Here is a 25626-nt window from a genome sequence, read left to right as displayed (position 1 = left end):
GATTGACATCCCATTGCCTTGGGATCAGAGAGAGAAATCACAGGAGTCAGCGAAAATGCAGTTTTTGGTATATGAGTTCCGATCCCTGGGATGTCATAGATTATTACAGCACAGGGAGAGGCCCTTTGGCCCCATCTCCCAAGAGACTCCCCCAATTGCCCTGACTGCTTGAATACAACCCCCCAGACTACACCCCAACTCGCTGACTCATACTCACACTGTACTGTCTACACCCCTCTGCCTAAATGCACCCTGAACTCTGCAAAACTGCAGTCATGGTTCCTTACGTTAAACTTTCCTGCCCGTGACTGAAGGGCTCTCGAACCCTCTGCGCTACACATTCCTACCTGACCCGATTCAGAAGATGGGGCGAGAAAGATAAGGCCGCATTTGAACGTCAATAGCTGGGTGTGGAGTGACAATCTGACTGATTGTCTCCGCACAGCTCTATCCCTGACACTGACAACAATGATGTGGAGATGCCGGCGTTGGACTGGGGTAAACACAGTAAGACGTCAAACAACACCAGGTTAAATTCCAACCTGTTGGACTTTAATCTGGTGTTGTAAGACTTCTTACAGATAATAATGGACTGTGTTTATTTATTATTCTAATAATAGGGTGTGCAATATACCATTAGGTATCTCATTATTGTTTTAAAAAAATGTCACGGAGTTTGACATTTACCTCAGTTTCTGTATTTTACAGTTTGGATTCCTCAGAGCCGCAGACAGTAGTTTCACTCCTGAATCTCCCAGTGCATTCTCACCCAGGTTCAGATCCCTCAGGGAGGGGCTTGTACTGAGAGCGGAGGAGAGATCCGCAGCACAAGAGTCTGTGAGAGCGTTTTTTTCCAGCCTGCAGAATCAGAGAAAGGAAAAAATCTGGAATTAGTGTAAACCTCAGCGTTCTTAAGAATAAGATTATTAACAATAATAAAATACAGCGTGAGGCATTCAAGAAACAGTTCAGTTCATACAGCAAGCAAGATACTATTGATGCTGTAAATCTGAAATATATATTTATGTGCTTATGGAAGAGAGCACACACAACATCAGGGAATACACCAAGAGTGGCTGTGTCCAGGCCGTGTTTTCCTTATGTCAATGGAAGATGATGTGGAGATGCCGGCATTGGACTGGGGTAAACACAGTAAGAAGTTTAACAACACCAGGTTAAAGTCCAACAGGTTTATTTGGTAGCAAAAGCCACACAAGCTTTCGGAGCTCTAAGCCCCTTCTTCAGGTGAGTGGGAATTCTGTTCACAAACAGAGCATATAAAGACACAGACTCAATTTACATGAATAATGGTTGGAATGCGAATACTTACAACTAATCAAGTCTTTAAGAAAGAAAACAATGTGAGTGGAGAGAGCATCAAGACAGGCTAAAAAGATGTGTATTGTCTCCAGACAAGACAGCCAGTGAAACTCTGCAGGTCTAGGCAACTGTGGGGGTTACAAATAGTGTGACATGAACCCAATATCCCGGTTGAGGCCATCCTCATGTGTGCGGAACTTGGCTATCAGTTTCTGCTCAGCGACTCTGCGCTGTCGTGTGTCGCGAAGGCCGCCTTGGAGAACGCTTACCCGAATATCAGAGGCCGAATGCCCGTGACCGCTGAAGTGCTCCCCAACAGGAAGAGAACAGTCTTGCCTGGTGATTGTCGAGCGGTGTTCATTCATCCGTTGTCGCAGCGTCTGCATAGTTTCCCCAATGTACCATGCCTCGGGACATCCTTTCTTGCAGCGTATCAGGTAGACAACGTTGGCCGAATTGCAAGAGTATGTACCGTGTACCTGGTGGATGGTGTTCTCACGTGAGATGATGGCATCTGTGTCGATGATCCGGCACGTCTTGCAGAGGTTGCTGTGGCAGGGTTGTGCAGTGTCATGGTCACTGTTCTCCTGAAGGCTGGATAGTTTGCTGCGGACAATGGTCTGTTTGAGGTTGTGCGGTTGTTTGAAGGCAAGAAGTGGGGGTGTGGGGATGGGTTGTTTGAAGGCAAGAAGTGGGGGTGTGGGGATGATCTCTACTGCCTCCCGAAGATACACAAGGCAAACACACCCGGCCGTCCCATCGTATCGGGCAATGGGACCCTGTGCGAGAACCTCTCCGGCTATGTCGAGGGCATCTTGAAACCCATTGTACAAAGAACCCCGAGCTTTTGTCGCGACGCGACGGACTTCCTACAGAAACTCGGCACACATGGAGCAGTTGAACCAGGAGCGCTCCTTGCCACAATGGATGTCTCGGCACTCTACACCAGCATCCCCCATGACGATGGCATTGCTGCAACGGCCTCAGTGCTCATCGCCAACAACTGCCAGTTTCCAGATGCAATTTTACATCTCATTCGCTTCATCCTGGACCACAATATCTTCACCTTCAACAACCAGTTCTTCATCCAGACACACGGAACAGCCATGGGGACCAAATTCGCACCTCAATGTGCCAATATCTTCATGCACAGGTTCGAACAAGACTTCTTCACCGCACAGGACCTTCAACCGATGCTATACACTAGATACATCGATGACATTTTCTTCCTTTGGACTCATGTTGAACAATCACTGAAACAACTCTATGATGACATCAACAAGTTCCATCCCACCATCAGACTCACCATGGACTACTCTCCGGAATCGGTTGCATTCTTGGACACACGCATCTCCATTAAGGACGGTCACCTCAGCACCTCACTGTACCGCAAGCCCACGGATAACCTCACGATGCTCCACTTCTCCAGCTTCCACCCTAAATACGTTAAAGAAGCCATCCCCTACGGACAAGCCCTCCGCATACACAGGATCTGCTCGGATGAGGAGGATCGCAACAGACACCTCCAGACGCTGAAAGATGCCCTCATAAGAACAGGATATGGCGCTCGACTCATTGATCAACAGTTCCAACGCGCCACAGCGAAAAACCGCACTGACCTCCTCAGAAGACAAACACGGGACACAGTGGACAGAGGACCCTTCGTTGTCCAGTACTTCCCCGGAGCGGAGAAGCTACGGCATCTCCTCCGGACCCTTCAACATGTCATTGATGAAGACGAACATCTCGCCAAGGCCATCCCCACACCCCCACTTCTTGCCTTCAAACAACCGCACAACCTCAAACAGACCATTGTCCGCAGGAAACTACCCAGCCTTCAGGAGAACAGTGACCATGACACCACACAACCCTGTCACAGCAACCTCTGCAAGATGTGCCGGATCATCGACACAGATGCCATCATCTCACGTGAGAACACCATCCACCAGGTACACGGTACATACTCTTGCAATTCGGCCAACGTTGTCTACCTGGTACGCTGCAAGAAAGGATGTCCCGAGGCATGGTACATTGGGGAAACTATGCAGGCGCTGCGACAACGGATGAATGAACACCGCTCGACAATCACCAGGCAAGACTGTTCTCTTCCTGTTGGGGAGCACTTCAGCAGTCACGGGCATTCGGCCTCTGATATTCGGGTAAGCATTCTCCAAGGCGGCCTTCGCGACACACGACAGCGCAGAGTCGCTGAGCAGAAACTGATAGCCAAGTTCCGCACACACGAGGACGGCCTCAACCAGGATATTGGGTTCATGTCACACTATTTGTAACCCCCACAGTTGCCTAGACCTGCAGAGTTTCACTGGCTGTCTTGTCTGGAGACAATACACATCTTTTTAGCCTGTCTTGATGCTCTCTCCACTCACATTGTTTTCTTTCTTAAAGACTTGATTAGTTGTAAGTATTCGCATTCCAACCATTATTCATGTAAATTGAGTTTGTGTCTTTATATGCTCTGTTTGTAAACAGAATTCCCACTCACCTGAAGAAGGGGCTTAGAGCTCCGAAAGCTTGTGTGGCTTTTGCTACCAAATAAACCTGTTGGACTTTAACCTGGTGTTGTTAAACTTCTTACAATGGAAGATGAGTCAGTGATCCATAGTCATAGAGCAATGCAGCACGGAAACAGGCCCTTCGGCCAGACCAGTTCATACCGACCAGGTGCCCTCCCAGCTAGTCCCAATTGTCTGCATTTAGGCCACATCCCTCTAATCCTTTCCCATGCACGTACTTATCCAAGTGCTGTTTAAATGTTGCTATTGAACCTGCCTCAACAACTTGTTCGTGCAGCTCATTCCTTATACGCAGCACGCTCTGCGTGAAGAAGTTGCCCCTCAGTTCCCATTTAATTCTTTCCCCTCTCACCTTAAACCTATGCTCTTTAGTTTTCAATTCTCCTACCCTTGGAAAAAAAGGCTATGCGTTCATCCTATCTCTGCCCATCATGATTTTACACAACTCAATAAGGTCACCCCTCATTCTCTTACGTTTCAAGGAAAAAAGCCCTAACCTTGCCAACCGCTACCTATAACGCAGGACCACTCGTCTTGTCAACGTCCTCGTAAATTTTCTTTCCACTCTTTCCACTTTATCAACGTCTTTCCTGTAATATTGCGACCACTGCAGTACAATGCAGTGCGGCCTCACTAACGACTTATAGAACTGTAACATAATGTCCCAACTCCTCTACTCACTGCCCTGACTGATGAAGGCCAGTATGCTAAACTCCTTCTTCACCATTGTTTACCTGTGACGCCGATTTCAATGAACTATGTCCTTGTACTCCCAGGTCCTTCTGTCCATCAACATTCCTCCCGTTCACGTATAACTCTTACCCTGGATTGACTTTCCAAAATGCAACACCTTACACTTTCTTGTCGTGAAATCCATTTGCCAATCCTCAGCCCGCTTCCCTCGCTGATTAACATCGCCCTGTAATTTTTGATTATGCTTATCGGTATTAACAATACTTTCTAATTGAGTGTCATCTGCAGACGTACAAACCATGCCCTGTATATTCACATCCAAATCATTTACATAAATTACGAATAATAACGGTCCCAACACCGAACCCAGGCACACCACTAGTCATAAGCCTTATGTCCGACAAACAACTTTTGACCATTACCCTGTGCTTCCTACCATCGTGCCAATATTGGACCCAATTTGCTAGCTTCCCCTCACTCCCATGGGACCTAACCTTACAGACTAGCCTGCCATGCGAGACCTTTTGAAAGGCCTTGCTAAAGTCCATATAAACAAAATCTGCTGCCCCACCCTCATCCATCCTCTTGGTTACCTCTTCGGAAAAGTCTACAAGATTTGTCAGAAATGACTTCCTATACACAAAGCCATGCTGACTATCCGGAATCAGACCTTGGCTATCCAAATGTTGATAGGTCTCAGAATTCCCTCCAGTAACTCACCCACCACTGATGTCAGGCTCACCGGCCTGTAATTCCCTGGCTTGTCTTTGCTATCCTTCTTAAACAACGGAACTACATTAACCATCCTGCAGTCTTCCAGAACTTCACGAGTGGAAAGAACAGAGGCAAATACCTCTGCAAGGTCTTCTGAATTTTTTCCCTAACCTGCCACAAAACCTGAGGATGCACTTAATCAGGCTCAGGGGATTTATCCACCTTAATGCGCTTTAAGACTGCAAATGCCTCCTCCTTAATAGTGCTGCAGCTGGGATACGTGGAAACTGGATGGGCAATCGTTGATCATGAGATGGGTTGTAGATCCCAGATAGACTAAGTAGCTGAACACATGGGCACAGCAGAGACACTGACGAATCCAAATTCTGGTGAATGTGTGCTCACCATTGTTCAGATGGAGTTTCAGGTTAGCAACTTTCTGAAGGACATGTTGGAATGTTGATCCCTCTCCAACATTCTTCCGTCTCTCTCACAAATCAACAGCTGTTCTGGACAGGAGACAGATGTCCACCTCGGAAGAGTTGGACGGAAGCACAGAGTGGAATCTCGTATTATTCCCCCATAACCTCTACTGCAGCAGATCATGCCTCGTACGATTAGCAGATGGTTCACAATCTGGCAATACAGGACAGCACAGAGAAACGCGAGCTGATGGAGGCAGTAATAGCTGAATTCACTCACACTCTCGAGGAGACAGGGCATTGCCACCTTCAGGAAGATGAAATGTGGCTGGAGTCTTGAACAACGCAGCAGATACTGGAGCTGCAGCGTAAGGTATTTTAACATCCCGTGGAGTTTACAAAGGCTGTGTGTATCCATACACAAAGGATGATGGAGTCAATCCAGGCCAGCAGTGTTACCAGTTTTCATGAATGAGCACAAATGCCATTCCCCATCGAGAGAGTGATGACCTCATGGAGAGTTACATCCAGCATATCATCCACAGGAAATACACATGAACCTGCATGTTCTCACCACCTCAATAAACTCTGCAGAGCAATGGCTGGGAGAGTCACTGTCTGTGTGGAGTTTGCACATTCTCCTCGTGTCTGCGTGGGTTTCCTCCGGGTGCTCCGGTTTCCTCCCACAGTCCAAAGATGTGCGGGTTAGATTGATTGGCCAGGTTAAAAATTGCCCCTTAGAGTCCTGAGATGCGTAGGTTCGAGGGATTAGTGGGTAAATATGTGGGGGTAGGGGTAGGGCCTGGGTGGGATTGTGGTCGGTGCAGACTCGATGGGCCGAATGGCCTCCTTCTGCACTGAAGGGTTTCTATGAATTTCTATGAGAGAGGTAAATTGTGCCTGATGTTACTGTCAGGTCCTCTGACCCATCAAATGAGCATTGAGGGTCCAGTTTGCCCTGAATGTATGGAGGAGCAGCTGCCTGCAGCATCTCGGACACTTTTCAGGATGCCTCTGGTGTGCTCCGCTCTGACCATGACACCAACACTTCACAAAGCTGCGATGACAGAGACAACTCCAGTTTCTGTACAGAAGGTCCGCAGTCTGCCGGACTCTTCCCTGACTCAGGCAACAAGGAGGACAACAGCCACGTCATTGGGGGATCCCTTCTCTGTTCTATGGGGTTCCTTATCTTGCAGCGTCTGGTAAACATCCATATCCTCATTATAGAAGAGTCATTACACTCAACGACATCCCCATCTTTCAAATCTTCTCCCCTTGTCCATTCAGGTTCTAGTGAGCACAGCACAGTACCAGAACATTCAAGACATTCGATGAGTATATTGAAGGGCTCCACTCGATTAATCCAGGCAGGAACACGTTAACTTCAGAAATCCTCTGGCCTGTTCAATTGTGTCTCAAGTTGCCCTGTAGTAGCTGCTGTACCTATCCGCTGTGACTCTGTTTAGGTTACACACAGACACAATTACCCATCTCTTCAGTGGGTAGCGCTTGTCTTTCTTAATGCTTTCATGAGATGATGGAGTCATTGGCAAAACCAAATCTTGTAGGCAATGATTACCCTCGAGAATCATAGTTTCCCTACAGTGCAGAAGGAGGCCACTGGGCTCACCGAATCTGCACTGACCACAATCCCATCCAGGCCCTACTCCCGTAAACCCACACATTTACACTGCTGATCACCTGTCACTAGTGTCAATTTAGCATTGCCAATCAATATAACCCACATTTTATTGGACTTCAGGAGTAAACCTTAGTACCCGGAGGAAACCCAGTCAGACATGGTGAGAATGTGTAAACTCCACAGAGACAATGATCCGATGCTGGAATTGAATCCGGGTCCCTGGCGTTTTGAGGCAGCAGTGCTAACCACTGTGCGACTGTGCCATCCCAAATGGTGGTGAGTCCTACTGGAGTTGAAAGCAAGCGGAGAGGTTTCCGTCACACTGCTGAGTGTGCCTTCTGGGCGGTGGACATGCATTTGGAACACAGGAGAAAAGTTATTTGTTCCTGAATTTCCAGAATCTTAGCTCCTCTTGGAACCATAGTTTTTACATTTCAGTGTTTGGTCAAGGGTTACAGTGAGATCCCTACCACCCAGGATGTTCATGCTGGGGGTGAGGGGAGGAGGAGGGGGCTGGATTTCAGAAATGGCAACGCCATTGAACGTTGAGGGGGTGGTGGTTAGATTCCCTCTTGCTGATAATTGGCTGATACTTGTGCAGGGAATCAGTTCTGAATTTTGCTCCGTCCTTGCTGATATGGACATGGACAACTTCAGTCTCTGAGGTATTGTGATTAGTACTGAGCATTGTGCATTCATCAGTGAACACCCTCACTTCTGACCTCATGATGGAAGGAAGGTCATTGATCAAAAGCTGGAGGTGGTTGAGGTGAGGACATTATCCTGAGGAACTCATGCAGTGATGTTCACAAAGCATTGGAAGAATGACACTGTTCTGATGAACAAGAGTACACAGATGTGACAGTAATTCGCGAGATTGGATTTGCCCTGCGTATTTCCGCATTGTGAGGTAGATACAGTGTTTTAGCTGTACTGGAACATCTTGGCTAGGTGAAGGCCTAGTTCTGGAGCGTGGGTCGTGAGCTCTTGCTCACAGGGTACAGTGCCTTCAATCATTTCTTCATATCGCAAAGTTAATTGGCTGAATTTTGGCATCTGTAATTTTCAGCGTCTCAGTAGGAGGCTGAGATTAACCATCCACTCTGTACTTCTGGCTGACGATGGCTGCTAATTGTTCAGTCTCGTCGTTTGCACTGATGTTCTGGGCTCCCTGATCAGTGGCAATGTTGATATTTGTAACATGTTAGAGGCACGTGTATCATTTCTGGCATGTCGAACAACATTCATGAAAAGATGCGGCAGGACTGCAGAAGTTTGATCTCAGCCATGGTTTTGGTATGATTGAGCTCGGTCTATGATATGTTGTTTCGGCTGTTTGGTATGCAAATGGCCATGTGCTGTAAACGTCTGCAGTTTCACACCTCATTTTCAGATATATCCAAGTCTAAGTTATTCAAATACGAAAAGAAACATAGTCGCACCAACACTGCACTTACAGTTCGGGAACACCACTGCATGCTACACCCATTGAAGAACGACGTCACCACTACTGTCTGTTTCCTGTAGCCTAGATTACTTCATAATCCATGCTACCTCTTTTATTTCAGCTTGGCTGGCAAACCTGTGCGTCTATTAATAATGGATAGCGTTTTAAATAACACAAATACTGAGAGTAACGGTTCTTTTAGTATCATCATTTGCATGAACAACACTGTCCATTGTTAATTGGAACATAATTCACACTATGCTGTTCTGTGAAAATTGTCATTGACAGGTGAGCCAAACATTTGTGCTCCTGGGTTGTAAGCTCTGGAATTCCCATCCGAATCCTCTCCACCTTGATCTCTCCCCTCTGTTTTAAGAAGATCCTTAAGCTCCATCCAACAGAAATTTGTGCTGTGACTCACAGAATTCAATGTAGTTTGTTCAATGCTTTTCCAATGTAGAGCAGTTTTCGATTTTCAAGCAAAATTAAAAGCTTACAGACGTAACCATCTATCATCTGAATGACTAATTCAACTAAATTCAACGTGTGACATGGTATATATTGGAATTGAATAAATATTTAAGTGTTCTCCACATCTCTTTATTCTGTTGCATAATTTCAATTGAATATTTCAAGTATTCACTCCTGAATCTTGCAGTGTATTATAACTCAGGTTCAGACCCATCAGTGACCGGCTTGTAATAAGAGGAGAGGTGAGAACATCTGAGGCTCCCTCCGGCCTGGAGATCAGACAGAAAATAATTACAGGAACAAAATTAATTCCGTGTTTTTTTTTACCTATAACACTCGGACTGAGAGTAAGGATAATATGCCGTGTTTATTAAAGACACTATTACTGATACTAAAAGTAATTTAGAGTGTCAGACAGCCAGTTATTCTAAGCACAATCTCTCACAGTCTGGTACTTACTGCAGTTTCTGTATTTTACAGTCTGGATTCCTCAGAGCGGCAGATAGTCGTTTCACTCCTGAATCTTCCAAATTATTGTTACTCAGACTAAATGGAGAGAGAGAGGAATGCATTAAAATCAGCTGAATTTTCACCAGCAAAAAATGAGCGTGATTAATATTTGAATCAGAAACTTTGCTCCAGTGGGGAACTGATTAAAGTTACAATATTATGCCTCGCTGGATTTTCCTTTCAATTAAATGGAAAAGAAAATAGTGAACAGTGAAAATTGATGAACAACTGGTGAAAACCACTTTCATCCCACTCAAAATGTATTTTTGGTTGAATTGTCGATGGGATATGGGTATCACTGGCGAGACCAGCATTTATTGCCCACTGCTATTTGCCCTTGACAAGGTGAGGGTATTTAGTTTTGGTCAATAAATGCTGGCCTAATCTGCGATGCCTTCATCCCGTGAACTAACCAATTTAAAAGAAAAATGTCCTTTATTCTGGTCTTAATTCCTGATTATCAGAACAACCCTCCTGAATCTCAATGACTGTTCCTGCCAAGTTTCCAGGAATTTAAATCATTTTTGCTTTTACTTAAATCCGGGATTTCATGCAAAAGTATAATTTTCTGAGAATTAAATGATAAAGTGGAGATTCCCTGTACTTTGTAACTCGTTACATTCTATTAATCTGTGCAACACCTCGGAGTGAGTTATGTTGAGAAAGTGTGCGAACTGCTGCTGTAAAATTCATCCCACTGGATTTTAGACAAGGAATGTTTATTCTCCCATAACAAAGTTGAAATATCCCTGTCCTCTTAGTTTCTATGGGAGGGGTGTTCACCACTTTATTCCCCATGAAACAGGATTTGCATTTTCGGCAGGTACGGCTGCTTTCTTTTTATTTCTGAAATTGCCGGGACTTCCCTCCTCCCGCAAGATCCACACATAGGGAAATGAATATTGGAAAATCTTGTTACATCTCACTGACAGTTTTAGTGGAGACATTCCACTGCGTGTGAGAATCAGTCCGTGGAACAGATTCCTGGTCATTCCTCCCGGTTGTCCAGTGTGTGCCTTTATCCTGGGTATAATTGGGTAATGGAGAAGTTTGTGTCTTTAAAACAGCAGCTATTTTCCTAATTCAGGAAATTCAGGTTTCCTCGGATCAGATCTGAGCTCTGCACCCCTACCATTTTCAATCGTGAATTTTAGTGGATGAGAAAACAACAGCAGGAGTTCTGCGTAAATATCTCCATACTCATGATGGAGTAGACAAACACATCAGTGTAAAAGCATTTCAAACGATCTTCAGCCATGATGTGCGAGTGGCTGACCCATACAGAGGTCCCCAGCATCACACATACCAGTCTTCAGTGAAGTCAGTTCACTCCAATGGATGTCAATAAATAGCTGAAGGCACTAAATAAGGCAAAGATAATGGGTATTGACAACGTTCCGTAATTGTATTGAGGATTTCTGCTCCAGAAGTTGCCATATCCCTGTACGAGTGCAGGTACAGCATTGGCAATTATCCGATCATGTGGAAAATTGTCCAGCTATGTCCTCTACAGAAAAATAATCACCACTCTGTCTATTCTCGATCATCAGCAAAGTAATGGAAGGCGTCATCGAGACAACTACTAAGTGGTAGGTAATTGGCAACAATCTGCTCGCTGACTCTGAGCTTGTGTTCCGTCAGGGCCAGTCAGCCCCCTACCTCATTTCAGCTTTGATGCAACTAAGGAGAGTAGTGCTGAACTCAGGAGGTGAAGCAAGAGTGACTGTCATTGACATCAAGGCAGCATTTTATCCCAGTGCGGCATCAATGAGCCCGTGAAAAAATGAGTCAGTGGTAATGAGGGGGGAAACTATCTGCCACTTAGTCTAATACCAGAACAAAGGAAGATAGTTGTATTTGTTGGAGGACAGTCATCTCATCTTTAGGACCTCGCTGTTGGAGTTCCTCAGAGGAGTACCCTTGGCACAACCATCTCCAACTGCTTCATCAATAACATTCCCTCTATCATGAAGTGAGAGGTTTTCAGGTGAGGCAATGGTGTAGTGGTATTATCACGGGACTGGCAGTCCGGAGACGCAGGGTGAAGACCTATATTCGAATACCACCGTGGCAGATGGTGAAATTTGAATTCAATTAAAATATCTCGAATTAAAAGTCCAGTGATGACCATGAAACATTTGTCAATTGTCGTAAAAACCTCTCTGGCTTACTAGTGTCCTTCAGGGAAGGAAATCTGCCGTCCTTACCTGGTCTGGGCTACATATGATGCCAGACCCACGGCAATGTGGTTGATTCTTATATGCCGTCTGAAATGTAGGACATGTAGGGATGGGCAATAAGTGCTGGCCCTGCCAGCGATGCCCATATCCTGCAAAAAATAATAAAAATTTTCGACAATCAGCACCATTCCCAACTCATCAGGATATGGAACAAGCATTAGGGACGGGCTGACAAATGAGAGGCAATCACTCAGTCACTCGGACTAACAATTGAGAGGCAATCTCTCAGAATAGACTGAGGGTTCGGAACCGGGTCAGAAACTGGAAGGTATATTATTAAGTTAGCATAAACCCAAACGTTATTTGTTTTGGGCATTAGTGCGAGCATGAGGTAGTTTCTTTAAAAAAAAACTTTATTTAACAACAGTTAAAATTTAGAATTAGCTTAACATTTATGAATTGACATACTTAAACACGACGCCTTATAATTCTTAGCAGCTAACTATCTCTATCGTTTCAATTTAAGCAATTTCCCCACAGACATATCTCCTTCTTCAGAATCAATTGGAGCAAGAACATATAGCTCATGTGGATAAAGATCCCGATAGACACTTGTTTTCTGACACACATACAGCAATCTCGAGAGAAAGGAATAAATACAAACAGCAGAAATTCAGAGAATGAGATCTATTTTCGAGCAGGTCCCAGTCTCTAATCTTCAGAGGGAGAAAGAGCTACTTCTTGCCACCGCTTCTAGGAAACAACTGAGCTTGTTTGCCCTCTGTGAGGTTAGACCCTCCCAGTCACGCGAATTTTCGGGTCGATCAATCTAATCAAGCCCTAATCTGCAAACGCCAGAGGAAAAGACTAAACTACAAAACAAAACTGCATTAGCCCAGCAAATAGGAACAATTATGCTTCTGCAGGTTCAACATGGGCTGCCGGTTACAAAGAAAGCGGCATCAATAATGGAACCAAGTGCTAAAAAAAACTCCTGCACTATAAAAGTGACACAAATACATTTCTCGATGTCATAGTGTTGTCACACGAAGAGAGAATCCAACGATCTCATTTGACATTGACATTTTCATTGTCCTGAATGCCCCACCATCATTATCGGTGTTATCATGACCAGAAACTGACCAGCCATTTCTATACTGTGGCTTCAGGAGCAGGTTAGATGCCAGGAATCCAGTGGGGGTTAATTTTCCTCCCGATTTCCAAAGGACCAATAAAGATGCTTGCCAACATCTAGCACAATGCATCTCCCTTGACTGTTACTTTACACAAAACCTTCAACATTTACTCCTCCTGGCACAGATGTATAATGCAAGCAGTGTGTACCATCTACAAGGTGCCAAACAGAAACTCACCACGGACCGTTCGACAACACCATCTAAAACCATGAAAGCATTGCATTGCTGGAGAGAGAGCCATGTCCCAGAGTGTTCAAGGACAGAATCAACTTGTCTAGATATAAGGGGAACAAAGTGCAGTTGCTGTGCTTGATGAGATCTATAAACCGCCAACGAGTGGAAATAATGTTGTGGAACAAAGCTACAGGTAAGTTACAGAGAGATGCAAACAAATTTCATAAGTGCAATAGGGGATTTCAATTAACCAAATGTTATACAGAGGGAAACAACATTCCTAATGTTTGCTGGAGAGTTTTGCACAGCAGCAGATATCAGAAGGACGTATTTTACACAGAGGGTGGTGGGGCCTGGAATGCGCTGCCAGGCAAGGTGGTGGAGGCGGGGACACTGGGAACGTTTAAGACTTATCTAGACAGCCATATGAACGGAGTGGGAATGGAGGGATACAAAATAATGGTCTAGTTTGGACCAGGGAGCGGCACGGGCTTGGAGGGCCGAAGGGCCTGTTCCTGTGCTGTATTGTTCTTTGTTCTGTTCTTTGTTCTTGTTTTCATTATCCCAAGAAGGAATGCCCTGATTGCAAAGGGCAATGGGAAATCTAGAGCTAGAATAATTCACCAGGGGGGAGCTGACTTCATTGGGACAAGAACTGAGCTGGACTGGAGCGACTGGAACGAATACTTAGAAGGGAAATCCGTAGATAAACAATGGGCTACTTTAAAAAGAAATGAGTTGGGCATAGTCAAAATATATTATTTCACAGGGGAAAGGTGGGACAAAGAAATCCAGAGTTCATTGGATGAAAATGAAGATAGAAATTAAGAAAACAAAGAAAGGGTTTATTTTTGACAGGTGTCAGGTGCAAACATACAATTGAGGTTGAATTCAGAGTGTTCAGAGCGGAAGTGAAAAATTATATTGAAGAAATGAAGAAGGATTTTGAGAAAAGACTGACAGCCAAGATAAAGGAGATTTCCCTGTTACAAATAAGAAGTTGTATGATTGGGAATGTGTTCTGTGGGGTCTATGGTTCAAGGTAACACAAGCTATTAATTAAGATGGCAAAATTAGATTTTGAGTTGATAGAACTACAGCTTAGATCTGCTGATCAGCATAGCGACACAGAACAAGTGTTTACTCAGCCATGTTTGGTAACAATGGAAGGTGGGGCGGATTTCACATTGAAATTTTAAAAGTTGAGCTCCTGCAATAAAGGTAATTACATGTAAATTCTAAACAGGTAATTTCAGATAAGGGAAGATCAAAAATGAAGACAGCATATCAGAGCCAAATTCGCCCTATGCAGGGAATCATTTTCAGATCGCAGCCCACACATCAGGAAGCTGTATCCACTCTCACAAAACTTCTGTCTGGAGAAAGTCAATTTTGAGAAAGTAGTTGTCCCTACTCCAATTCAGAGGGTATTGCAGATTACTGGTAACTATTGGCAACAACTTATTGGAAGAACTTAGCTGAACATTGGGCAATCTTTAAAAAATAGTTCAGGTATCGTCGAAGTATCTTCCCTTTAAAGGGAAAGGTCGGGCAAACAAATCCAGACTCCTTGCATCAAAAACCACCCATTGCTGGATTTTGTATGTAGTTTTAAAAGTTAAAATTTAACTAGGAATTCAGTAATATATAAGAATTGGAACCATGTAAATGTAAATATATTTTGGATAACCATTCATTTCTGTTATTTAACTGACTTTCTTGTTGTGCATTTTACTGTGTAATAAATATTTGCTTTGTTTAAAATAATCACAAAAGAGTCTGAGACATTCTTCACTGGTCTTCACATCTTTCCTCACATTAAACAAATTGTAAAAATGCACTTAAGAGTAAGAATTGAAACCTTCTGGGTTTTGCAAAGCCGAAGAAATTAATATTAGCTATGCTCTTAGCAGCGAATGTATTCTGTAAGCATATAAATAGGAGAGGCTGGTAAACAGACAGGAAATACTTTTTAGGGAGCTAAGAGGGAAGGTACAAATGGAGGCGGGGTGAGGTTTTAAATTAATACATAACATCACCCTTTAACAATGATCTACATGTTGCCCAGGGCATGGTGACAGAGAAGGAAATGTCGTCACTAGGATAGCTCAAAATTGATGAGGAGAAATTGTTTGACATACTGTCTGTAATTATAGTTGAGAAGGTACCAGGGCCAGATAAGATGCATCCAAGCATATTGAAGGATACTAGAGTGGCCAAAGCTGGGACACTGAAGAAAATGTTCCAGCCCTACTGAAAGTAAGGAGAGGGTTCAGAGGACTGTCGAATTGCAAACAGGATAATTCCAACATCGAGAGACCAGGCAGATTAAAATCAGGAGCAGAGAACTTTCGAGAAACAACTATTCAGGATAGAATTAGTAACATGGACAAATATGGGCTAATTCTGAAGAACCAACATGTATTTCTAAAGAGGAAATCATGTTTAACTGATATACTGGACCTTTTTGAAGAAGTAACAGCAGAGTTGATGAGGGTAATGCTGCTGACGTGGATTGCATAGGCTTTCAAAAGTCATTCCATACAATTCCACACAACAGAATTGTGAGGAAAGTTCTTGGAATAAAATAGCAAGGTGCAGAATAAAAACAGTTGAATAAGCAATGAGTAATGATCAATGGAATTTTTCAGGTCGGAAAAGGTTTTGTTGTGAAGCTCCCCAGGGTTTGCTAATCGACCCATTTTGCTGCTATGTAGTAATGATATAAATCTATGGAGTGCAGAGAGCAATTTCAAAGTTTATGGATTGCCAGAAAGTTGAAAGCATTGTTAACTGTAAGGATGAAAGTGTAGACCTTCAAAACGGGCTTAGACAAGCTGGTGAAATGGGCAGATATTTGGCAGATGAATTTTAAAGCAGAGAGGATTGAGGTGATGCATTGTTTTAGGATGCACATGAACAAACAATACAGCGTAAGAGGAAGAATTCTGAAAAGGAGTGCAGAAGCAGGGGGACCTGTAAGTCTACAGGCATAGATCATTGGAGTTAGTAGGGAAGGTGTAAGCAAAAGTTAATGAAGCATGCCGTATCCTGGGCTTTACTGTTATGTTATAACCCCTGTTTAAGTGCTATATCTCTGTGGACATTAGAAATATAGCATAAGTTTAATTTTTTAAGCTCACTTCGTGTTTCTGTATGTGTGCACTAATAAAGGATTCCAACTTTAGTTCAGCATTTTGTTAAGCAAGGCTGCTATCTGCCCACTCCACAAGATAGCCTATGTCCGTTTTGAAGGTCAACACTTTCATCCTTACAGTTAACAATGCTTTCAATTTTCTGGCAATCCATAAATTTTTTAAATTGCCCTCGACACTCCATAGATTAGTATATATCAGCAAAAGGAGTCCATTACCAAACACTGGGGAGCATCACAACAAAACGTTTTCCGATCTGAACAATTCCATTGATCATTACTCATTGCTTATTCAACTATTTTTATTCTGCACCTTGCTATTTTATTCCAAGAAATTTCCTCACAATTCTGTTGTGTGGAACTGTATCGAATGACTTTTGAAAGTCTATGTAATCCACGTCAGCAGCATTACCCTCATCATCCCTGCTGTTACTTCTTCAAAAAGGTCCAGTACATCAGTTAAACACGGTTCCCCCTTTAGAAATACATGTTGGTTCTTCAGAATTAACCCATATTTGTCCCTGTTACTAATCCTATCCTGAATAGTTGTTTCTAGAAATTTCTCTGCCACTGATTTTAATTTGCCTGGTCTATAGATGTGTGTGAGTTTTGCTTTCACTTTAAACTGTGCCTGCATTGTAACTAAATATTTAAGACATAAGAAACAGTCATTGAGGTCAGAAAAACTAAGCATCTGCTTGTAACCACAGGCCCACACTGAAGGATAGAAGCTTTTGTGCTCAATCGGAAACAAGTAGCCCATGCAGAAAGACCACAGAGACTGCCGGTACATGCCTGACAATACAGCCATGTAGAAAGAAGTCCCAAGAGCTAACTAGCAGTAACAAAGCAGGGAAATAACAGAGGAGTGCCAGGAAAAATGAAGGCAAAGGGAGAGACAACCAAAATCTAATGAAGGTTCTGCTTAGTGAAGTTAAAGAGGAGGACAGAGAGAGGCACTCAGTAAAAGATAGAGCTGAGTGGTGCAAACCGGGTAAAGTTAGCGAACGAGAATTCAGAAATAGAAACAGAGAAACATAGAAAACTACAGCACAAAACAGGCCCTTCGGCCCCGCAAGTTGTGCCAAACATATCCCTACCTTTTAGGCCTACAGATAACCCTCCATCCTATTAAGTCCCATATACTCATCCAGAAGTCTCTTAAAAGACCCTATTGAGTTTGCCTCCACCACCACTGACGGCAGCCAATTCCACTCGTCCACCACCCTGTGTGAAAAACTTCCCCCTAACATTTCCCCTGTACCTACCCCGCCCCCCCCCCAGCACCTTAAACCTGTGTCCTCACGTAGCAGCCATTTCCACCCTGGGAAAAAGCCTCTGAGAGTCCACCCGATCTATGCCTCTCAACATCTTATACACCTCTATTAGGTCTCCTCTCATCCTACGTTTCTCCAAGGAGAAAAGACCGAGCTCCCTCAGCCAATCCTCATAAGGCATGCCACTCAATCCAGGCAATATCCTTGCAAATCGCCTCTGCACCCTTTCAATCTTTTCCACATCCTTCCTGGAATGAGGCGACCAGAACTGAGCACAGTACTCCAAGTAGGGTCTGACGAAGGTCTTATATAGCTGCATCATTATCCCCGGACTCCTAAACTCAATCCCTCGATTGATAAAGGCCAGCACACCATACGCCTTCTTAACCACCTCCTCCACCTGCGGGGCCGATTTTAGAGTCCTATGGACCCGGACCCCAAGGTCCTTCTGATCCTCTACGGTACTAAGAGTATTTCCCTTTATATTGTACTCCTTCATCCCATTTGACCTGCCAAAATGGACCACTCCGCATTTATCTGGGTTGAAGTCCATCTGCCACTTCTGCGCCCAGCCTTGCATCCTATCTATGTCCCTCTGTAACTTCTGACATCCCTCCAGACTATCCGCAACCCCACCAACCTTCGTGTCGTTGGCAAACTTACCAACCCATCCCTCCACTTCCTCATCCAGGTCATTTATGAAAATGACAAACAGCAAGGGTCCCAGAACAGATCGCTGGGGCACACCACTGGTGACCGACCTCCATTTAGAAAAAGGACCCATCTGTACACACTCTCTGTCTCCTTTGGGCAAGCCAGTTCTGGATCCACAGGGCAGCTGCAACTTGGATCCCATGCCCTCTCACCTTTTCGCGAAGACTTGCATGGGGGACCTTATCGAACGCCTTGCTAAAATCCATACAAACCACATCTACCGGTTTCCCTTCGTCAATGTGTTTAGTCACATTTTCGAAGAACTCCACCAGACTTGTAAGGCACGATCTACCTTTGTCAAAGCCATGCTGAGTATTCTTGAGCATACTAAACCTCTCTAAATGCTCATAAATCTTGTCCCTCAGGATCTTCTCCATCAGCTTACCAACCACTGAGGTTAGACTCACCGGTCGGTAATTTCCTGGGTTATCCCTATTCCCCTTCTTGAAAATAGGAACCACATCCGCAATCCTCCAATCCTCCGGCACCTCTCCCGTCTCCATCGACGACGCAAATATCATCGGCAGAGGCTCTGCAATCTCTTCCCTCGTCTCCCACAGTAACTTGGGGTACATCCCATCCGGACCTGGCGACTTATCTATCTTGATGCCATTCAAAGATTCCAGTACAACTTCTTTGTTAAAGTCCACATACTCAATCTTTTCAGTCCACCGCAAGCCCACAGTACATCGACCCATGTCCTTCTCCTCTGTGAAAACCGAGGCAAAATACTCATTAAGCACCTCTGCCATTTCTACTGGTTCCGTACTGATTTTCCCGCCTTCACCTTTTATAGGCCCTATTCCTTCACTTCTCATCCTTTTACTCTTCACATATTTATAGAACGCTTTAGGGTTTTCCTTCATTCTACTTGCCAAGGCCTTCTCGTGACACCGTCTGGCTCTCCTAATTTCCTTCTTTAGTCCCTTCCTACAAGCCGTATACTCATCTAGATCCTGATCTTCGCCAATTACTCTGAATCTTTTGTACGCTTTCCATCTGAAGTAATCATAAGGTTGTTGACAACTTCATACAGCCTGTGAAGCAATGGTGTTCTGTGGCATTGATGGGTCTGTGGAAGCTTAATGGACGAGGCAAACCACAACAGAGAAATAGTGAAAGGACAGTTATGGATCCTGGAGGTAATTTCTTGGTGAAGGCACCTGAGAAAGCGCTGGTAGGGAAAATATTCCAAAGCGTGTTTTTCAAGGGTAGAGTTTGGACACACGCGTGTTGAAGTCAGAGTTCCAGTGAGAGTAGTTTGCTGACATTGTGACAACTATCTCGGTGGTTGATGAGGAATCCACTGAAGTTTCTTTAGGTGGTATCTGTCACTTGGTTTGAAAGTGTGTGGTGTCGTACCACAGTTGGCATGTTGGTCTACAACAATTGCGTGCTTCCTATGAACATTAAGGTATACGTTCTACACTGTAACTTGTGTTATCCTTACAAATTTGCGTACATTTTATAAAATAACTGAGGTGAGTAAAAAGGTATTATAGTGAAATTTTCTTGTTTAATAAAGGTGTTCATCTTTTGTTAAAGATTAAGAAGCAGAGCTGTGATTTTGTTCCTCAAGATCTCTAAACAGCAAAATAAAAGTTATGATCCATTGAGCCAAATTTCAGCTCTGAGACCTGACTGTCCAGCTGGAATCATGACATTATCAACAGCGGCTTATTTTACAAAAACAAGGAGGTTATTTTGATAAAAGGCATTATTTAGACCTCAGCTGGTGTATTGTTTATAGTTCTGGGTGCCTCACTTTCGGAAGGAGGTGAATGCATTGGAGAGAGAGCAGGGGAAGTTTACACAAATAGTTCCAGGGATGGGAAACTTCAGTAACAAGGATGGGTTTGATAGTTTCGGACTCTTTTCTTTGGAGAGAAGAAGGCTAAGGAGATTTGATAGACATGTTCAGAATCATGAGAGCGACAGGGCAGATAGTGAGAAACTGGTGCCACTTGGAAAAGGATCAAGAACAACATTTAAATTGATTTGCAAAGAAAGCAAAATGGTTCAGCTCTGAAAGGCACCGCCTGCAAAGGAAGAGGAAACAGGTTTAATAGAGGCAATGACGAGGGCATTCAATGATTATTTGAACAGAAAACAAATCTGCAGAGATATGGAAAAAATCGGGAGAAGGGCACAGTGTCAGAATGCTCATTTGAGAGCAGATGAAGACATAATGGTTGCATGACCTCCTTCTGTAACTGTACTAAATCTATGATTCTAAGATATGGACTACAGCGGTTCAAGAAGTCAGCTTCTCAATGGCATTTAAGAATGGACAATAAAAGTTGATCTCGTCCATATCACTCGAATCAATAAAAATATATATACTTGGAAGATATTTTAAATAATTAGACCTGAAAATCCGTTGCGACAAAATAAAAAAAGTTAAGATACTCCACGTTCGCCAGCCGAAACCATCTGATTAATAATGATGCAACATTTCATTGTTTTAGTCTGTCACTGTGTCCAATAAGAAGTCTCACAATACCAGGTTAAAGTCCAACAGGTGTATTTCGTAGCAAATACCATAAGCTTTCGGAGCGATGCCCCTTCGTCAGATGGAGTAGTTATCTGTTCTCCAACATTGCACAGACACAGAAATCAAGTTACAGAATTCTAATTAGAATGCAAATCTCTGCAGCCAGCCAGGTCTTAAAAGGTACAAATAATGTGGGAACATTAAACACAGGTTAAAGAGATGTGTATTGTCTCCAGACAGAACAGCTAGTGATATTAACATCACTAGCTGTTCTGTCTGGAGACAATACACATCTCTTTAACCTGTGTTTAATGTTCCCACATTATTTGTACCTTTTAAGACCTGGCTGGCTGTAGAGATTTGCATTCTAATTAGTATTCTGTAACTTGATTTCTGTGTCTGTGCACTGTTGGAGAGCAGATAACTACTCCATCTGACGAAGGGGCATCGCTCCGAAACCTTATGGCATTTGCTACCAAATAAACCTGTTGGACTTTAACCTGGTATTGTGAGACTTCTTACTGTGCTTACCCCAGTCCAACGCCGGCATCTCCACATCATGACTGTGTCCAATGACATGACACAGGACGACAAAGTCAATCGTTGTCAGGAGCAATCAATGAAAGTGTTTCCACAGATCCCACTGTATTCCAAGCCAGTGCTTTATTCGGAGACTCAATCAGGTAGTGGAATGGGTTCAGGGGATTCCTTTTTCAAGTTTCACTCTGTCTCCAATGTGCCCTTCAACAAACTTCTTTACGCAGTCAATCACGATATCATTTGTGATCGGTACAGCGTATATTTTGTGTGTTAATTTTAACGATTTTTACCTTCATGTGTTTATTATGTTTAGAATCTCAATATTTTGTTATTTTAATTAGTTGGCATTAATTTAGTCCATCTTAATTGCAATACTTAATCTCTTCGAGTTATCATTAAGTCTATAATTTTTTTTAGCAAGGGCATCATTCTTATTTTCCACCTTGCATTTTTACGTTCATCTTATTTTGTCAAGTTGTTTTCTGATTGTCCATCTTTGCTCCAACTGGAAGGTATTTGTGTCACATAATAAATGATTCAACCATACAAAAATTGAATATGTGACCAAACAAGCACTTACCTCAACTCCTGGCATTTGTGCAGAATGTATCCAAGCCGCTGCAGTCCTTCACATCGAATGTCGCAGTTCTGTAGTTCGAAGTGTTTTATTGTATCACAGAGTCCAATGACATAAGACAGGACCGCAAAGTCAATCGGGGTCAGTCGCAATCCACTAAATGAAAATGTTTCCACAGATCCCACTGTGTTCCGAGCCAGTATTTTATTCTGAGACTCAAACAGGTAGTGGACTGTGTTCAGGAGCTTCCCCTTCCCAGTTTCAGTCTCTGTGTCTCCAATCTGCCCTTCAACCTTCTCCTTCACCCAGTCAATCACTCGGCAGGTTGTTTGATGAAGAAATGGACCCAGAAACTCCACCAGGGGTCGAGCTGACTGTGCGGAGGAAAGACCAGCAACAAAACGGAGAAATATCTCAAATCGCCCATCTTCCTCACTGTGGGCTTCACTGAGGAGTTTCCCGACCTCCCCGGGATCTGGAGTCAGGAATTGTGTGAGTGCAGCTACAAACTCTTGGATGGTGAGGTGTGGGAATGTGTAAACCACACTCTGGGCAGAATAATCTCTCTCCAAAAGTTCCATCAGGAACCCAGACAGGAACTGGGAAGGTTGTAGATTGTACTCAATCAAATCTTCATCTCTAAACACAATCTTCTTCTTGGAGACTCCTGTGAAGGCCATCCCACCAAGCTTCAGTAACACATCACGGGGGTTTTCAATCTCTCGGCCATGGTTTTTCAGAATGTTGTAAATATAGTAGGAATATAGTTGGGTGATGGTCTTGGGAACTTGCTGCCGTTTCCTGTCGCTTTGTGTAAAGAAGGGACCCAGTGACAGACCGAGGATCCAGCAGTAGGAAGGGTTGTAACACATGGTGTACAGGATCTCGTTCTCCTCCACGTGTTTGATAACAGCTGCTGCCACCGTCTGATCTTCAAAAAACTTGTTGAAATATTCCTTCTGTTCATTCCCAACAAGTCCCAGGATTTCAGCCCAGACACTGATCTCAGCCTTTTCTAATAAACGCAATGCAGTGGGGCGGCTGGTCACTAACACTGAACATCCTGGGAGCAGCTTGTGCTGTATTAAACTGTATACAATGTCAGACACTTCACACCAGCATTCGGGATCTGTGCACATGTACTGAGGTTCTGTATTCCTCCGATTGTCGGCAAAATCAATCCTGTCCCTGAATTCATCCAAACCATCGAATATAAACAGCAATCCTTCTGGGTTCTTCCAGAGCTCTCCCAGAATATTCCCAAAGTAGGGATACTGATCCAAAATCAGATTCCTCAGGTTTATTCTACAGTTAATAGTGTTCAAATCCCGGAATTTAAAACTGAAAACAAATTGAAAGTGTGGGTATATTTTCCCAGTGGCCCAGTCATAAATAATCTTTTGTATCATTGTTGTTTTTCCAATTCCCGGGACTCCGCTCACTGCTGCTGAACTCCCAGATTTGGATTTTCTCTGGGAAAAGCTGCTCTGGAACAATTGATCAGTTCGGATTTTTTCCAGTTCTTTCCGCAGATCTTTCTCTCTCCATTCTTCATGGTCTCGGCCTCTTGCCAGCAGTTCATGTTCGACAAGTGTCCGATCTCGAACAGCGGAAATAATTGTTAGCTCAGCGTATCGATCAACCAGCTGGAAAATCTTAACCTTCTCCTTTATGAGGATAGTGTTCACTCTCAGTGTTTCAGTTTGTACCCGGAGTGTCTCCTTGTGTTTCTGTTGGAGATCTTCAATAAGAACGGAGAGAAAGTTAGTTCTATTGGCATTTTACAAACATCCCGGTAAAATTGACCAATCCATAAAATATTGCAGGCAATAGTTCAGTTCCAACTTAGATTTTTGTACAACTGGCTTTTACAACGAATGGCCCATGGGCCAAATTCAGCCCCTGAACTGTGTGTATTCAGTCCAATAAATATGGCCGGAATGCTCAGCTCTGCAGAAGTCAACTCTGATCCCAGCACCGTCTCCCTTTCTGCCTCCATAGATCTGCAAAGTTTTTCCGCAATCTTCTCTTTTTAAGTAATTTGTCATGTAACAGCATTAGGCCACAAATGAAGAAAATATGGGGAGAAAGGAGGCTGTGATTGGAGAAGCAGGAAAGTGTTGACAACTCCACTTTCCTATTTCAATTTGAAGCTTACAGAGCTCGTATCACGACAGCGAATAGCAGAGTTCAGGTCAGGGCAGAGAAAGGGCGAGAATCCTGAGGAATACTTACTGCGCGTGAGTGGGGTGTTTGTGTGTGCATATATATGTGTGAGTGAGTGCACAGAGAGAGAGAGAGGAGAGAGAGAGATGGAGAAAGACAGAAACAGAGTGTGTGAGAGAGGGTGTGTGAGATTATGTGAGAGTGACAGAGAAGGAGAAAAACTGACAGAGGATGTGTGGGAGGGAACATGAGAGTGAAAAATTCCCTGAGACTGTGGGTGTTAAACAGAATGCGATAATAACAGAGGAAAGGTTGAGGGATAAAGAGAGTGAGACTGTGTTGGGGAGAATGACAGAGGAAGCGATGAAGAGGGAGATAGTGTGCGTGAGAAAAAGCGAGAGGATAATATTGTGAGAGTGAGCAGGTGAGAGTGAGAATGTCTATGTCTGTAAGGTAAAGAGAGAAAATGTAACAGCGAAACACACAGCGTGTGTGGAAGAGAGTGCGTGTGAGAGGAAGAATAAGGGTGTTGTGGATGTAGATAAGAAAGAGATTGTGAGAGTATGTGAGAAGGATGTGACAGGAAGACAATGCGAGAGATTATGTGACAGAGATTTTGTGTGTGACTGAGTGACGGTGAGTCTGAGAATGTGTGTATGAGTGCATGTGTGTGAGTCTCTGTGAGGGATAGAGTGTGAGAGTGTGTGCGCAAGTGAGTGACAGTGAGTATGAGAATGTGTATGTGAGAACATGTGTATAACTGTGTATGTGGGTCAGCGTGTGTGTGTGAGGGAGAGAGAGTGTACTGTGACAGAAATTGTGCAATAGTTTGTGAGACAGGGTCCATGGGATAGTTTTTCAAAAATCATTTACGGAATCGGGATGTCACTGGCTGGGGTAGCATATATTGCCCGTCCCCGATTGCCTTTGCGACTCTGGTGATGAGCTGCCTTCTTGAACTCAATGCACCGTAGAGCACGTATTTCGGGCTATGGGAGAAAAAAGGAGCACCCGGAGGAAAACCATGCAGGCGCACGGAGAACGTGCAGACTCCACATAGACAGTAACCCAAACCAGGAATCGAACCCGGTGTGAGACGGCATAGGGGGAGCAGCTGGAAAATGCAACGTTAAAACAGAGGTTTAGTGAAGCAAAACTGGAAACTGACATATGACCTCAGAAGTTGAACGAAATAATGATATGCAAGTGTTACAGGCGAGTCACTTTCATACACACTGTGATAAGGACGATAATGAGAAAGAGAGCTGTGATAGAGGGATGCAGCAAACAAGAATTTGGGGAGATAGTGCAGAAATATAGTAAATTCGAGGCAACTGTGAAGTGAAACACAGAACAGTCAAAAATTGTCTAACCACACAACGTGTCAGACGGAAATCG

General features: G+C 43.8%; 1 protein-coding gene across 6 annotated transcripts in view; it reads right to left on the bottom strand.

The window, feature by feature from the left end:
- The window catches only part of LOC144487210 (NACHT, LRR and PYD domains-containing protein 3-like), a 96855-nt gene that overhangs the window by 17332 nt on the left and 53897 nt on the right, over positions 1-25626 (bottom strand). For all 6 annotated transcript variants that reach the window (XM_078205266.1, XM_078205267.1, XM_078205269.1 and 3 more), the window contains exons 6-8: positions 22066-23803; positions 9706-9792; positions 688-858 (exon numbers count right to left, since the gene is read on the bottom strand). In XM_078205266.1, coding sequence (XP_078061392.1) covers positions 688-858; positions 9706-9792; positions 22066-23803 — 1996 coding nt within the window. The remainder of the gene's footprint in view (positions 1-687; positions 859-9705; positions 9793-22065; positions 23804-25626) is intronic.

Source organism: Mustelus asterias, unplaced genomic scaffold, assembly GCF_964213995.1.
Source record: "Mustelus asterias unplaced genomic scaffold, sMusAst1.hap1.1 HAP1_SCAFFOLD_645, whole genome shotgun sequence".
Taxonomy (NCBI): Eukaryota; Metazoa; Chordata; class Chondrichthyes; order Carcharhiniformes; family Triakidae; genus Mustelus; species Mustelus asterias.
Note: the sequence above shows the minus strand (reverse complement) of the source record. Positions and strands in the feature narration are given on the sequence as shown.